Source organism: Cygnus atratus, chromosome 2 (genome assembly GCF_013377495.2).
Source record: "Cygnus atratus isolate AKBS03 ecotype Queensland, Australia chromosome 2, CAtr_DNAZoo_HiC_assembly, whole genome shotgun sequence".
NCBI classification, from domain to species: Eukaryota; Metazoa; Chordata; class Aves; order Anseriformes; family Anatidae; genus Cygnus; species Cygnus atratus.
The window spans coordinates 107232203-107248651 of record NC_066363.1 but is presented as its reverse complement, the minus strand read 5'-3'; the positions used below and the strand labels follow the sequence as shown (position 1 = coordinate 107248651).

Here is a 16449-nt window from a genome sequence, read left to right as displayed (position 1 = left end):
CAGCCAGGCTTTTTTTCCTGGGCTTGCTCATTTTATTCTGACATATATGTAGATTTGATGAATCTTTCTGTGATGCTAGGATTTTTCAGAGGTGATTCAGTTATTAGTGGTACCAGAGCCAAGGAGAAGTTATACAGTCATGAAGAGTTAATGATAAATCCGAGATAATATATGTAAGAAACAGAAAAACATTTTGATATCGATGTACCTGTGAAGTGTTTTGACTTCAGTGACATTTCAGAGCTGACCAGCAGAAACAGTTGAGCCTAGTGTTTTTATTAGTAAACTATATGTAGCTGAATTTACAAAATGTCTTTGGAGTGTGGTAAGAAAGTATAATAAAGGTGACTTTCCTCCTTGTATCCCACCTTTCCTTTTTACGTTAGTGTCAGCAAGGCTGAGTGGCCCATGAAGTGCTGTGTACTCTTACCATTGGCATTATTCTCTGAGTGCTGAGATTGCTTTGAAACTAAATTCTCAAAATCAGGGAAGTGGTATACTGTCAGGAGTCTTGGAAATGAGTATTGCCAACTCACCACCCTCTTGTTTTTACATCCAAGTATAGTGAAATCTTTTCCACCACAGCAGTGTGCTGCCCAGGCTGGTTATTGCAAGGGATTTCTGAATGTTCCTTAGAAAAACAAACCATTGAATAAACAGAAGAATAGAGGCCAACTTGCTTATTCAGTGCCCCACTACAAACACCGATGGATGTCCCAGTTTTCTGGATATACAGTTTTCAGACTGACATCTTATTTCTACCCACTTGCCATTTAGCACAATGGTGGTTCACAGAGCTACTGTGACCAATGAAATACACAGCTGGAAAACTAAATGCTTGATGGTGCAGAAGCTACTGTGAATCTACATGCTAGCCTTACACTACTTGTGTGAGACTGTAATAGTGGAGATAAAAATAGATCTTAGATTTCTTCTGCTCCAAAACGTTCCAGAAGCCTGGGTAGCAAAGCTGTTTTACAGGGTAAGCCTCCTAATCAACCCAGAATACCCTACCAGGCAGAAGAGCCAAGTGAGGTAACAATGAAGAAATGTCAGCATGTTTTGTTATTAATATTAAATAAATACATAGGTAATTGGAAGAATAAAGTTCACTCCTAAACCTCAGAAACCAGTTCCACCATTCCTAAGTGATGAGGATGCAGACCACATTTTGGAAGCTTAAAATGTTACCTAAAATATTTGATTTCCAGTGAATATACCTGACAGAAACCACTATAAAGTTTTACAGTGTGGCATCAGTCAAAACATTTGATAAATCAGAGACTTTTTAGACCACGGAACAACATGGACCTCACTGACAGTGAGTGATACAAAACAGAAACTAAAAACATTTGGTGCGTGCATATGAGCAACTTTGATTATTTTCATGCAAAAAAACTAACCAGTGTTTGATCCTGTACAACAAAGAGTACTGTAAACTGAGGGGAGAGAGCCGCTTAGCTCTGTAGTGCCAGTCAGCCATTGGATTGCTAGGAGTGACACTGGGTGGTCTTCTTCAGCAACTTCCTTCATCACCTACCTAGGAGAGGTAGATGCTGCTCTGCCGAGAGTATGCTTCTGACACTAAAATATGTATTTTGGTTTTGACTAGGTTATCAACTGTTGCTGCTTGTGTAGAGAATGTAGAGTCTGGAAACTTGTAATATAGGTATTATTTTTTTTTTGTCTTGAAGAAAGACATTTTATCACAATATTCTTCAAACTCTTAATCCTCTGCTTGGTAATCTCCTGTGACCAAAATACATCTTTGCAGAAAGGTAAATTGGAAAGAATTATGGCTGTAGAAGTTCTGCTTTTGGAGATACACTGGAAACTGTATGGACTCTACCAGGGCCTTGGTTATGGACAACAGAACAAAACCTTAAGGGAGTTGGAGACAGCTTGGCAAAGTTTGTTTTCAAGTAATCTGCAAAATTATCAGATTTTGCTCTTCCTCATTTGCTGAAGATGTCCCACTGCACCTTATATCTATAAAGAGAGACAGAAGTGCCACCTAAGGGAGCCATAATTATTTTTATTTAATAAGGATTATATGAAACTTGGACTTCAGACAGAAAGCTTCTGGTAACAGGTAGTTGTTCCTTCTTCTTCTTCCTTTTTCCCTATTTTAGAACTATCTCAAGTACTCAAACACTGGCAGTTATTAATAAATTAACTACTTAAATTAATAAATATATACATTAACATGCAGGAAATTTGCATACCTGAAGACATGTATGGACACATGCAAGTTATAGGGGATGCACAAGTAGTGAATTAAATCTATCCCTCTCCTCCATCCCAATCCATCCCCTGACATGTTTTCATTTGATGAAGTGACCCGTAAGAAAAGTTGTTCCGGGATCGCCTTCAGCAGTCTACCCTTGTTGCTATTCTTGTCTGAATTTGAAAATGAAGTGACCAAAGTATTGTTCTTTTTTTCAAGAGCCTCGGTGTGATGTGTTAATCTCCCGGTTATTCTGGAGTGTTAAATAATATAGTAAATGGTGATTGGCAGACTTGAGATAATGAAGCAGTTGACCTGTGCCACCAGGGGGTGGTTAAATTCAACTTGCGTTTCAACAGCGTGTTAGGTATGCCTGTTTCTGGGCCCTGAAGACTGCCTTGATATGGAGCACAGCTCAGCAGCAGCAGAATCACTTCGGGACACATACAAGTTAGGCAATTGATGAAGTAAATTCAATAAGCTTTCCATGCTCTGCTCTTGGACCTTTGGGAGAAAGAAACAGTGACCTTTACAATGAATACTGTAGTTAAAATGTACAAACTTACTGCTTGGAGGCATAGTGTTCAAATTGGAGTTGAATGGAGGCTGCTTTTTTAAGACCAAGGGCTGTTTAAGCTGTTTGAGGCAAAGAGAACTGAAGTAAAAGCTAAATTAAATTAAACCCAAAGGGAAGATGATAGGAAGGATACAGAGCACTGGGGGAGGTCTGGGTTGGGGGTGGGAGTTGTCCAACTATATGACCGATGCGGTAATTAAGAGTGAAACACCTCCAGCTGGACCCCTCCACTTAGCTTCTCTGCTACATGAACTGACATGTACATTGCTTATTACTGATTATTACTGCTATGACTGTCTTTATTTGCAAATTACACTGTGGAGCAGTTTACTTCAGCTTTCTTTAACCATTGGTGTGTGTTTCTTCTCGCCATTCGTTCCTCCCACTCCGACCAGTCAGTTCAGGAGGCAGCTGTCCCAGCGTGAACAGGGCAGTTTCTCATCATGATATTTGTGTGTGTGTTTATTTCTTGGCTACTCTGAAGGACTCATCATTTGGTTTTGCCTGCTACTCTGCTCATTTAAAACTTTAAGTTTTTAAGATTAAGACTACAGGTTGTCCCCAGAACTTGAATGTTGGACTTTCATTCATGTGCCTGGCACTTTGCACGAGCACAATGTTTTTATATGTCCTGTTATGTGCTTGGATAGAAAAGACAAACAAATGCCCGCGTCACTTTCCATTGTACGTTTGAATGAAAACAATTCTAATGATCTTTTCTTTATCATTTTCTCCTAATCACTTTGCACCTTCCATATGCCTGGCATCTGCAAAACTCAGAGCAAGAGTATTGAAAATCGTGTACATAGTCTCTTCACTCTTCAGCAAGGTTCTCATCCTAACTCTTGGAATTTTTAATACAAATAAAACTATGATGAGAAGTGCTTAGTGTTCTGCGTTTCAAAGAATTAAGGTATGGAGTGAGATTAAATGACTTTATAAACAGGTCTGTGGGTTCAGCAAAATGCTTAGCAGATACATGGACTGTTGCCATAATTTCTTTATGAAATATAAGCCTTTCCTTTAGAGAGAGATTTCCTAGTGCTCTGTTTTCTCCAGACGTTTCTGAGAACATAATTCCATACAAGTGGTTTTGTATTCTGTTGTGTGCTATTAAAGAAAGTTTGGGATTTTTACGTATTTGTGAGCACTGAAAAATTGTTAGAGAATGTTAACACTTCTCAATCTGGAAATTCATATTAAAAAAAAGTGATTTTCTTTGCCTTTTTTCTTTGAAAATCTCTATGAAGTTTTGCTCCTGTCACAATGATACAAAACAATTTCAGTATGTAAGTACTGAGTAACTGCTTTTGTTAAATTACTCTGTGTTTAGTGGCTCCATAAAATGCAATAATGTCTTTTTTTTTACTTTCTGCATGCTTAATTTTATCTTCAAATAGATGTCATTGCTTAATATTTGATACTGTGACTACTTGATCTGCAACTTGTGTATTCTACAATATTACCTGGCAGCTCCAACAAGCATTTATATTTAGTCATAAGAAGTAGAGATTTATGGAGAGCTATATCATTTGAAGAAAAGAATCAGTTAGCAAACATTAAAATATTGAAACAGGAAATGTTTCCTGAACAGTAAAATAATAACATTTTGCCTGAATGCCCATTAGTTACATGCAGAGTGCAATTCTAGCTCATAGTAGAGTAATTCCAAACAGGACAATAATAATCTTTTTTTCCAGCATGGCCTCATTACTTGAATGAAGTACACTTGTTAACTTACACAGATGGAATAAATGCAGGATAATCACGGGATCTGTGGTGGTTCTAATCTACAGTGACAAGCAGTTGTCTTGGTTATGAAAGCAATTCTGGAAATTCAGAGGTAGAGCCACCTATCTAAATTATTAGAATGAAAAAAATATCAACTCTGTAAAGCAATTTTGTTGAGGTATTAATTGCTATTTGGTTTAGATTTTATACATATTTTAAACAAAATTACTTCTGGCACTGCTGATGTTATTTGAGATCCCACCGGTACGACTCTAATCAGGATTTTATAAATGTGCATATCTGAAAGTGAGATAATGCAAACCCTTTCTTTTAATAAATGTATGAAAAGCTGTTTAATCTACCTGCATGGATAGGGGGTGACTGACCGGTGTTTCCTTTTAAGTCTCTTCTGGCAAAATTGCTGAAACATGCCTTGAGAATGATTAATTCAGAGGTAGTGCAGAATATAACATCCCAGAATGAACATCCCAGAATGAACCCAGAATTCAACCCCTTTGAATTACTGCTGCATTTTTGTTAAAACTATTTCTAAAGGGTTTAATATATATCTTGTTGCTTCTAAATTGCTGTTCATTTAGGAGACTTAGAGTTAGTTCATTGCCTAAAAGGGACTGTGAGTCTAATTTAAATAACCATCAACCTATTTCTTTTCACTCTAGCTTGGCTAAGATGGAAAAAATAATGTGAATATTTAAGGTGCTTCAAGCTGTCTCTGCTTTAAGCTGTGTGCATTTGATATGGTGGTACTAGGGGTATGGATTTTCAAGCTGTGTATATCCTGAGGTGTTAAATTAAGATACATTTTTTTTATACCCATATATATTAAATAACATGTTGCTTTATAGAAAATATATTCTTGCCAGTGACTTACCTGTTAAATATATTCATTATTTTGCTTAAATAGCATTCTTGAACATGGTTTTTTGTTGTTGTTTTGGTTTGGTGGTGGGGATTTTTTTTTTTTTTTTGGAAAGTGTTCTCCAAGCGTTTGAAAACATGGGGGTTTCTCAGCAGCTGGCAGAATATGTTGTTTTCACTTTTGGATCTCAGCACCTTGCAATCTTTCTGTGGTCAAAATTCTTCTGCACTAAGAAAGCTACATAGCTCTACGCCTTGGGGACATAGCCTTTGTACTCCAGGCAGGTCTAGCATTAAATGATTAAGGCAGATTCCTCTTTCCAAAGAATGAAGTGTCCTGTTCACACGGTTCTCCGAGTCCCAGTGGCAGAAAGAGCTAGCAGGCTTAATCTGTAGTAAAGCCTCAATCTTTCACATGGCAAAGCAGAGCTACCAAGCAAAGTAAAAAGAAATTTATCTATCTTGCTGAACTAGATTTAAAAAACAACAATAAAAAACTAGGAGGATCCTGTAAAGTTGCTCTGACAACCTTTTTTTAATGGGTTTTAATATATACTGCCATAAAGTTTCATAGTAAATCGTGAATTTTATACCATTTTCTGCATCAGGATTAGAAAATTACAGACCTGTCATTTTTTGTTTAATTTTCAATAAGACATGATGTATTTGTGAAGACTTCCACATAAAGACTGTTAGTTTGCAAGACCTATTGGTAAATTTCAGCATCTATACTAAAAGAACTGAGATTAAGTTTTTAATTACTGTAATTACTAAAGCAATAGATTGTAAGCGATCTCTTTTACTTACAGGACTTCAGAATTTCGCATTAGTGAGTTTTAAGAATCTTATTTTTGTTGATGCTGTTAAAATAATACTTTGTAGAAAAGTTGTAGAGGGATCTGCTAATAGGTTCAATAAAGGAATGCTCATTTGATATAAATATGTTATTGCTAACCATTCTAAGTAAAATAGCTACTCACAGTTCTGCTATGGAGAGCTTGTTGTTTATCACAGAATATGCTTAAATGGACCCATAAATTGTGGAAAGGGAGATGTTGATGTACTCTTATACATGAGCACTGATGTACTCTCAAAACAGGGAGAGATGGATTTGAAGGGTGGAGCATTCAGTGGATAAGGAATTGGCTGCAGGCTGCACTCAGAGGGTGGTGGTCAATGGCTCCATGTCCAAGAAGAGGCCAGTGACGAGTGGTGTCCCTCAGTGGTCTGTCCTGGTACCGGTGCTGTTTAATGTCTTTATCAATGACAAAGACAGTGGGATCGAGTGCACCCTCAGCAAGTTTGCGGATGACTCCAAGCTGAGTGCTGCAGTTGATACAACAGAAGGAAGGGATGCCATCCAAGGGGACTTGGACAATCTGGAGAAGTGGGCCCACGTGGACCAAATGAGGTTCAGCAAGGCCAAGAGCAAGGAGCTGCACCTGGGCTGGGGCAATCCCAGAGATGAGCACAGACTGGGAGAAGAACTCACAGGGAGCAGCCCTGCAGAGAAGGACTTGGGGGTCTGGTGGATGAAAATCTTGACATGAGCCAGCAGTGTGTGCTTGCAGCCCAGAAGGCCAACTGCGTCCTGGGCTGCATCACCAGAGGAGTGGCCAGCGGGTGGAGGGAGGTGACTGTCCCCCCTCTGCTCTGCCCTTGTGAGGCCCCACGTGGAGTCCTGCATCCAGGTCTGGGGCCCCCAGCACAAGAAGGATGTGGGGCTGTTAGAGCGGGCCCAGAGGAGGGCCAGGAGGATGGTCAGAGGACTGGAGTACCTCTCCTATGAAGAAAGGCTGAGAGACCAGGGAGACCTCATTGAGGCCTTTCAATAATTTAAGAAGAGGGCTTATAAAAAAGATGGAGAACTTCTTGCTCAGTCAGATAATGACAGGACAAGGGGGAATGGTTTTAAGCTAAAAGAAGGGAGATTTAGATTAGAGGTTAGGAGGAAGTTCTTCACTCAGAGGGTGGTGAGGCACTGGCACAGGCTGCCCAGAGAAGCTGTGGATGCCCCATCCCTGGAGGTGTTCAAGGCCAGGCTGGATGGGGCTTTGGGCAACCTGATCTAGTGGGAGGTGTCCCTGCCCATGGCAGGGGGGTTGGAATGAGGTGATCTTTAATGTCCCTTCCAACCTGAGCCGTTCTGTGTTAACTCCTGTAAATTCCAGAAAGTGGTCCCATTTAAGTGACCGCTGCCATACCTCTGCAGCTTCCTGAAGACAGTACGCAGTGAGTGAAAGAGAGAAGAAATGTGAATCCCAAATAAAAGAGAGAAGCTGGCCATGTAGGTACAGTTAAAACAAAAACCTCTCTGTACTCATATATGAAATGGTAAATAGCATTTTTCAGACTAAACATCATCTTTAGCCATTTGGCAATTGCTGAAATAAGTGTTGAGATGGGCTTTGTAGGTTTGGATGGGTTCTTTGCCTTGTTCTGTTTTTTAACCCTCTCTTATTTTTATTTTTTTAAGCTCTCCTCCAGTGACTGTGAATTGAACTCTTCTTCATCACTTTTATTACCATTCTTTTATGCTCAGGCTTAAATCAATTAGGCTGATCTCCTACTTGTTTGCTGTCATCCCTGAAGAGAGGGAAGCCTTGCTCTCTTGAGCAGTATTTTTCCTTGTGAAAAGTAAATGAATGATGTTTCTTAGTCTCTGTCTAATCCAAACACAACATTTTCCTTGAAAATATTTTTTCCCAAAGAGACTAAAGAAAAAAAATTACCTTTGAGTTCTACTAGGAAATGTCATGCTAGTGATTTCTTCAGGACTGTTTGAGTTCTAACATATAATTAGACACACTGCACTTTGCCTCTGTGAGTTTGTAATGTTTAAGAGAAGTCAGTCAAGATAATCTGTGTTAATAATAATATCTCACATATACTTTACAGGTGCGTTATAATAATAGTAATAAAGGCTTTTTATTCTGGAGCTCCTTCGTGATTTTTGAAGGCACCCACAATGATTTGTTTCACATCTGGATTTCAGTGGGGGGTGAAAAAACTCTGAATCCTCTGCAGAGCTAGGTTGAGTTCTCTTTAAGGCTCATGGTGCTTGTTATTTGAGCAAAAGGATGTGATTTTTGAAATGTGATAAGGCTTCTCTCTTTTTCAGTCAAAATTATTGACGTGTGAACAGATAGCATGTGTTGCATAGCCATATAGTTGATTATTTGATCAAACGGAGTTTTCCTGTTTTAGAACAGCAGGCCAGAAGGGAGCGTGAATGCGTTGCACTTTTCCTTGGTCTCCTCTCTTCATGTGCTTGGCTTTTGCAGATTAAGGCAGAAACTATACTGCCTCGTGGCATTGCCTAGCCCTTTCCTTTTGCCTTCTCTTCCTCCCTTTAACAGCATCCTGTAGCTTTGTCAGATCAATAGAAGGACAGCAAGAAAGAACTCTTAGAACATTGGCACAGTTCTTCAGTTGTGTTGTAACTCACGAGAACCATGGAACAGCTTGGGTTGGAAGGGACCTTAAAGACCACCTCGTTCCAACCCCCCTGCCATGGGCAGAGACACCTCCCACCAGACCAGGCTGCCCAAAGCCCCATCCAGCCTGGCCTCGAACACCTCCAGGGATGGGGCATCCACAGCTTCTCTGGGCAGCCTGTGCCAGGGCCTCAAGCCCTGCACTGAAGGGCAGGTGTACAGCACAGCTGGAGAGCAGAGAGGTTCTTGTTCGTGCTTGGAATGCACTGAGCTAGTTATGGTGCTAGCATTAACCAGGGTGTGGTGGTATGTTGTTCCTTGGAGAAAAGCTTACTGATTTCTTGGCAAGGTGAAATAGCCTGTGTAGAGCTTCCTGACGTTGTAAGTAGAAAAAAGGAAGGAGCTCGCGTGGGTGGATGTAACATAAGCGCAGGACTTGGCTGTGCACAGAGTCCTTAAAGTCTGAAAACTGAAGAAACACACTTTAAAGGTGTGTGATCAGTGACTGCTCAGCTGCTGTTATAGTTAGGGCTAATTGGTCATTCTTTTTAGGAAAAAAAAGAAGTTGCCTTTAAATAATGGTCATTCTCCAAAATCATAATTAACCTGCTCTGCTTGCTTCCTGTTATCTCCTGTCGTTCTTGCTAGAATGATACCAGTAATGAGACCAGTAAAAATAGTAGTTTTGCAAGAGTGCTTGGGAAGGCTTCTTTCCAAGTCTTATTTTCAGTCAGTTTAAAAAGTCAGTATGTCTGCAGCCCAGAGTTCTGGGAATTCTAAGGAGCTGGCAATCATCTGGAGTAATTCTCAAGTAACAATTTCAGATTGAGTAATTTTTAAGGCATGACAGTGCATTCTTTGGGCATCCTACAAGGTTTTTTCTCTTTTAAATAAGCTATGCATCACCCAGATTTATTTTTAAGAGGAAATAACACTACCATTCTGTGTTATTAAGAGTATGAAAATCAGTATTTACTGTTACTTATGCTGCTTCTTTGGCATTAATAGCATGATTGACTTTGTTTTGTGATTGTGGACAAGTTTAACTTAACGCGGCTGTTACTTGTAGCTCTCTGGTTAGAACTGGTATTTTAAGGTTATTTTCAATATGATGACAAGTGAAGGCCATAACAAATTGAAGTCAGCATTTTCTATATAGGTCTTAAATTCTGCTTGATAAACTGTAAATTCTAGGGCAAAAAAGAAGAAAAAAAAGAGACACCTCCAGCTGTGTTGGTGGTTTATGGAAGCTGGGTAGTGTGGGACCCTTGCAAACATCTTCTGAGAGGTGTTTGTTGGGGTTCTACACAGTTTCTCCTGGTGCTTCAATAAAGTCTGCAGTCTTCAGTTTGTTGAAATGCATATGTTTGTGTGGAAAGTGCACCTTTCTTGTTTGAATAAATGTTGCAAGTAGATCTTGTATAAAACATTTCCAATCAGATGTAGTAACTGGCTTATTAGATTTTCTGAAGGTTCTTCGGCCATTCATAGTGGACATGCCCTGTTTCATGGGCAGATGGAGCATGAGTTCTGGTGAGAATCTGAAAGCCAAGTCTCTCAGCCCTCATCTTTGCATCAGAGGACATGGCAAGATGTCATCTCTGTACCTTTCTGTCTGCTCTCCTCCCCTTTTCCTGCTCCAGACATGCACTGGATCACATGAGGGAGCAGGCTGGTGGCGTGGGACTTAGGAGCCTTGTGCTCCTGAGATCTTATGTAGTTCACTTTCTTATGCTATACATTGCAGTATGTTTAACTGAGGGCAAGACCTTGCACTGGGGTAGAAATTGCCCAGTTCCTGGTACTGTGTTGAGGAAATGGAGACAACTTCAGTCTTGCTGGTCATTTGCTTGGTAAATCTGTGCCTAGCCTCTTCCACCTGAGTTGCTGATAATCCCATGTGTGGGTGCTCCTATATGAGAAGCATACACCTAAACTTCCATGCAAGCTGTGCAAAATGCATATGCTGAACAGTGGATGTGGAGGGGAAGAGGAGTCAGAAGTGGTGTATGCTGGGTCATGCTTCTTTTTTTAAAACAAAACAACCTTTAAATATTTGTGTAAAGTAAGCCAAGCAAGTAAATGTTACATTGCTCTTCAATCTTTCTATTAGTTAATCTATAAAGAGTTGAAAGCAGCTGTTCCAGCTGAGTGGCTGCCCACTGATGATGAATGTTTTAACTCACATGGGAAGGCAGTAGAGTCTCACACAGTGTAAACATCTGTAAAAGTAATGCTACAGACTTCTGCCTTTACCTGGCCTCCCCGCTTGGGGACCTTATGAGAACTAGATTTGTTTCTCAGTATCTTTGAAAATATGACTAACAGTGTTTTCTTTATTTCTGTTTCTTTGTGCAGGGTATTTACGTAAGGGATGCACCGTTGAAGAACATAAAAGTGTTCAATGTTCGCCGATTTGTGGCTCTTTTTAATGTGGTAAATGCCACGAAGCGGGATGCTGGCAACTATCGCTGCATGATTCGGACAGAAGGAGGGGTTGGTGTATCAAACTATGCGGAACTGATAGTCAAAGGTATTTCACAGAAAAAACAGTATTTGCATGCTAAGTGTATGAAATAAGGACCTGCAATCGCTAGTTCACTAAAGATGTCACCCATCATTTGTTGAAGTTGATAAGATGTTTAATAAATAGACTCTGTTTATGTAAATTGTGAAAGTCTATCCAGCTGTAGCAAGGGAATGACAGAAGAAGCCAGGGCTAATTAACTAGTTACTTGTTGATTGTTTATTTAGATATTTCCCCCAGATGCACTGTTTAGAAGGTATTTCTCTATTGAAGAGTATATTTATCTCTTTGGAGGATATGAATATAAGATTAGCTATTTACCTCCATGGTGGAGATTGCATTCTAAAGATGTATTTACTTCAAAATTTGAAAACTTTACAGTAAGAGAAAACACGTATTTCAACATCTGAAGGGATATTTTAAAAACAGCAGGAAACACCTTTGAATGGAATGCGTATAAAAATGTCCATCCTTATAGAAAACTATGCTAAAACATTTTCTTAACATTATTTGTATTTAAAATGCATTTTGATCGTTTCTTACTTTTATAATAGCATTTTGGAGGAACATAGTTTTATTTTTGTTCTTTCAAAGAAAAACATATTTTCTAGCACCTAAGTTGTGAAGCCATGCAGTGTTACATGTTTTCCCTTTCCGGTCAGTTCTGTGCCTAAAATTGAGGTGAAGGACTCAAGGCCCTTTTTCTCTTCCCCAAAACAATCTGATCCAAGTCGGCAAGGAGAGAGCAAATGCCCTAGAACTAAATCTACCGCAGGTGTGGATTTTTCCTCTGGGAATTAGGAGGGACACAGTTGTGTCTGTTATGAATTCCCTGATTTTAGAAACACTGTCCTTTGTTAGATAGGACTTTTTTCTTTCCATTGTGATGGAGTATTTAAGAAACATGCAGGTTAAGGAATAACACAAGTAATAAATTAATTCTTACATAGTATTTTTGCCACTCTGCTTTCTAAATTCTGCTCTAGGTTTTATCTTTTGGTTTAAGATACAAATTAACATTTCTCATGACTTATACTGCAGTAGTTTTAGTTATAAGAGCTTGCATGGCTCTGTTTGCATACAGTAGATAAGGAGCTTTATTATTACTTGACCTTGGAATCACTTTCTTCTTTCTGTTTAATAACTTTGCATACTTATAAACATATGTAGGATCTTTCAGGACTTTTTAAAGATGTAATCCTCTTTCCAAATTTATTATGATTTTTTCAGGTAACTCACATAATCAATAAGCAAGGTGTGGGATAACTGTTCCATCTGAAAATGTAGCATAGATCTTGTTTCTGAAAGCAACACAGAAAGTATGTGTACGAGAAACTACCAGTAAAGGAGGGGTTTGAAGGACAGAAGGCACGGTTGCATAAATGAATAATGAAGCCAAAAAGTTAAAAAAGCTAAACATTTTTTTTTTTTTTTGCGGGGGGGGGTGGGAAATGAGGCAAAGTGAGGAGGACAATAGAATTCACATTGAGAAGAGATACAGGAAGGTTAGCATTCAGACTGTAGGGAATTATGAATTAAATAACAATTGAGGGGGGAATAATGGAAAGGTGAAATGTTTAGAGCAGTGTTTGTGAGATGTGCATGGGTTTAGGATTTTTATTTTTTTTAAGTTGATTGGAGAGGAAGAAGCTTGGGCTATGTGTTAGACTGGGAAATAATTGGTCACCAGTAGAAGATGCAAGAGAGCCTTAAAGAACAAGGAACTGTTTTCCAAAAGCAAGAATATGTTTTCAGTTGATGTGCTTTAGAAGCAGCAGGACAAGACAAGGAGGAGGAGGTTGCAAATAACCAGTGTATGGAGGTAACATGACAAAACGAATTTTCGTACAAAAACTCAGACAAGCTATTTGAACAGACAGAAGAAGAAAGAAACAAATAGAGAGGATGGGATGAATATGTAATTATAAGGTGGAAAAAACAAGGGTTTTTGTTTGTTTTGTTTTGTTTTAGTTCAAAGAAAGATAACATGAAAAAGAAAGAAAGGGGTGGCCAAAAATGAAAGTGTTTAGGAAATTTAGGAAAGGTAGAAAGAAAGGGTGAAGTAAAAGCCCCAGCAGGAATGATAAAGCATCTTTCAGATCTTACAGCAGTGGAAGCCAGGGGAAGAAGGGAAACTATCTGAGTGAGGCAGATGGAAGATTGACTGCAGATTGACAGGAGGTACAGAAAGCCAAAGTTGTTAGGTTCTGTCAATTTGGTTGATTTAGGGTGTTCTAATTTATTAGTGCTCCTTTTGTGGTGTAGTAGATGAAATTATGAAGCATATCATTAAAGCATTTGTGCTTATCCAGATTCTTTCAGAAAATTTGCACTGGGCACTGCGAACAATTGGATAGCCTTAGGGTGTAATCCCATTAACTACTTGTACAGTAGCAAAGTAATTATGGTAATCCCTGTTGCCTGTATTGGAGCTTTTGTGAGACCACCTGCAGGTCATTCCTTCTGACCTAAAAAGACCCATTTTAAACATTATGCTGTAAAACCTTAGGTGACTGTACTGAAATAGCAGCATTAGGGGATAATTAGTAAATATGCTTTCTTACAGTTTCTTAATTATACACCATTGCTATTTCCTATTTTTTCAGCAGCTATTCTGCAATGCTAGTCAGCAGAATTCAAATGCAATGGATTGATTTATCTATCAGCTATATCTGTTTTTCATCCATTACCACCAGTAAATCATGAGCAATGTATGTATACCCCTATTGCACGTAATGCTTAGTCTGCTCGGGAAGTACTGATGGCTTAATGATAGTATGCGTAGAAACAGCGGTGTAATTACTCCCCTCTCTTTGTTGGAAACAATGAATCTAATTCTCTTCTCATTTACACTGGTGTAACTAAGCTGACTGAAGTGGAATTTCACTGGAACTACATTGCTAGGAAGATGGGAGTTAAAGAGAGTCAATTTGCCACACTTATTGCCCTTTGTTTCATTCTGGTTACTGAACTTGTAAATCAAATTGCAAGTAAGTAAATCCCATGCTGGAGTTAGGATTTTTTTTCAAAATATCTTTGATTTCAAGATCTTAACTTAAAGACATCTTCACAGCAGAGTGAATTACAACTTTGTACAACATTCATGCTGCTTCATACTTCAGGCATAGTTTCACTAAATAGAAGTTTCCTGTAAGTAATTTCCACTTTCTTTCTTACGTAAACCTCTTTAAGGTTTGCAGTGCTGCTGCGGCATGTTATTGTGCAAACTGAAGACCAGATACAAGAACTTTCTAAATCAGAAGACCGTTAGCATCAGGCATTGCAAACCAAACCTGAAATCACAGAGGAATAGGAATTAAATCTTGATTTTTGAGGATGAGACATATGTAAGAAATGGCCAAATGTTCCTTTTTGGTTGTTTTTACCTGAACAGATATGATTCTAACAAGGTTTAATCTCTGTGGGGGTTAAAAAAAAAAAAAAAAAAAAGCAATTAAAAAGCTGGCAGTTAATCCCATGTTATCTTATTAAAGAACTGTAAACATGAATATTGTCTAGTTAATGAGCAAAAAGCCTGTCAATGAACAATTAGCCTGGCCCTAAACATGAAGGAAAAAAAGGATTTTTTTAAAAAAAAACGTGTTTGTGTTACCTTATATGCCTTTTAGCAGATGGTGAAATAAAGTATTGATTGCTCTATTTAAATAAATCCTGAAGGGGAGGTTTTCAATTTTACCCAAGTGTTTGTTCTGATAGGAAAGGCTGAAAAGACAAGTGCCTTGTCATTGTGCGTGTGTTCAAACTACACAGTATCCTCATCTAAGTTTGTCAGAGAATTGGATTGAAATGTCACTTTATCTAATGGGAGACATGAAAGTGGCTTTGTCAGATCACCCACTTAATGTAAAAAAAAGAACAACAAAACCCACAAAACAACCAAACAAAAGACAAAACAGCAGTTTGTTTATAATAGGTGACATGAAAGTAATCAAACATTGAGCAAAAGGAAAATAGCAGGGTGGAATTGATTAAATATATTTGGTGAAGTAAATTAGACTTCTACATACAGTCCCTCGGTTGAATTTCTCTGGTAGTGGGCAGATCCAACACAGATTAGATTCAGAAGAACAGAATGAGCCTGTCTGAGCAGACACCATATTATTACGGAGTTCAGACTGCTTATTGAGTTCAAACAAGGTAAACCGAGGTGTCAATTTGGTTAAATGGAGTTTTGTTAGGTTTTTAAGCAAGGGCACAGAGAGGTAGCCATCTGTAATGTTGGCAGCTTAAATGTCTGCATCTTTTCGAATGGAAGATTTAAGACCAGGAACAGAACTAAAGCTCTTCTGGACCTCCAGAACAAAGAATATATTCTGGAGGGCGAAACCATTTTGAGATGAAGACATGGGAAGAAAATATTACAAAGTGCTTGTCTGAGGTATCAGTTGTTCTCCTACGTTAAATATACATGGATGCTTATATCTCTTTTCTTTGTCTCCGCCAATTCATCTTTCATGCTGGATCCATCAATCTGCCTGTGCCTTTTTACAAAGTGCTGGTATTACAACTTACTTTTACAGTTGCCTGTCACAAAGTTCTGCTTTTGGTTGCTCATAATTTTGATCAACTGACTTCAGGCTGATACTTTCTGGTATGGGTGTGTGTCTCAGCCTGAAAGTTTAGAGAAAACCTCCAGTCAAAACAGCCGAGATAGTTCAGCCATCTTAGCAGACGTTCCATAGGACAGTGCTGAAGACACCAGGCTTTGAAGCAGGAACTTAGGATTTTTCAGGAGGGCAATAGATGTGTCGAGAAACCTGTTTGCAAGTATAGTCAATTTACAAGCTATGGAAAAACAAACCCTTCTGATATGTACAATGGAGACTTCCCTGAGTTTAACTGAGAAATTGAGATTTCTCCCCAAAACGCTAGACACGGTTTGGATGTCAGTGCTGATCTGAGCTCCTGTGCATCGGGCTGGACCCAGGCACATGAATCCAAAGCTGGGAGCTTAGCAGTCCTGTGCTTTTAGTATGCAGCCGTCCACCTCTCTGAGCCGTTGTACTGTGAAGCTATAATGGTGTGAGATGCATGATGTGGAGAACGAGTG

General features: G+C 38.9%; 1 protein-coding gene across 5 annotated transcripts in view; it reads left to right on the top strand.

The window, feature by feature from the left end:
* The window catches only part of PTPRM (protein tyrosine phosphatase receptor type M), a 476211-nt gene that overhangs the window by 177317 nt on the left and 282445 nt on the right, over positions 1-16449 (top strand). For all 5 annotated transcript variants that reach the window (XM_050708960.1, XM_035564162.2, XM_035564160.2 and 2 more), the window contains exon 6: positions 11210-11384. In XM_050708960.1, the coding sequence (XP_050564917.1) occupies positions 11210-11384 (175 nt within the window). The remainder of the gene's footprint in view (positions 1-11209; positions 11385-16449) is intronic.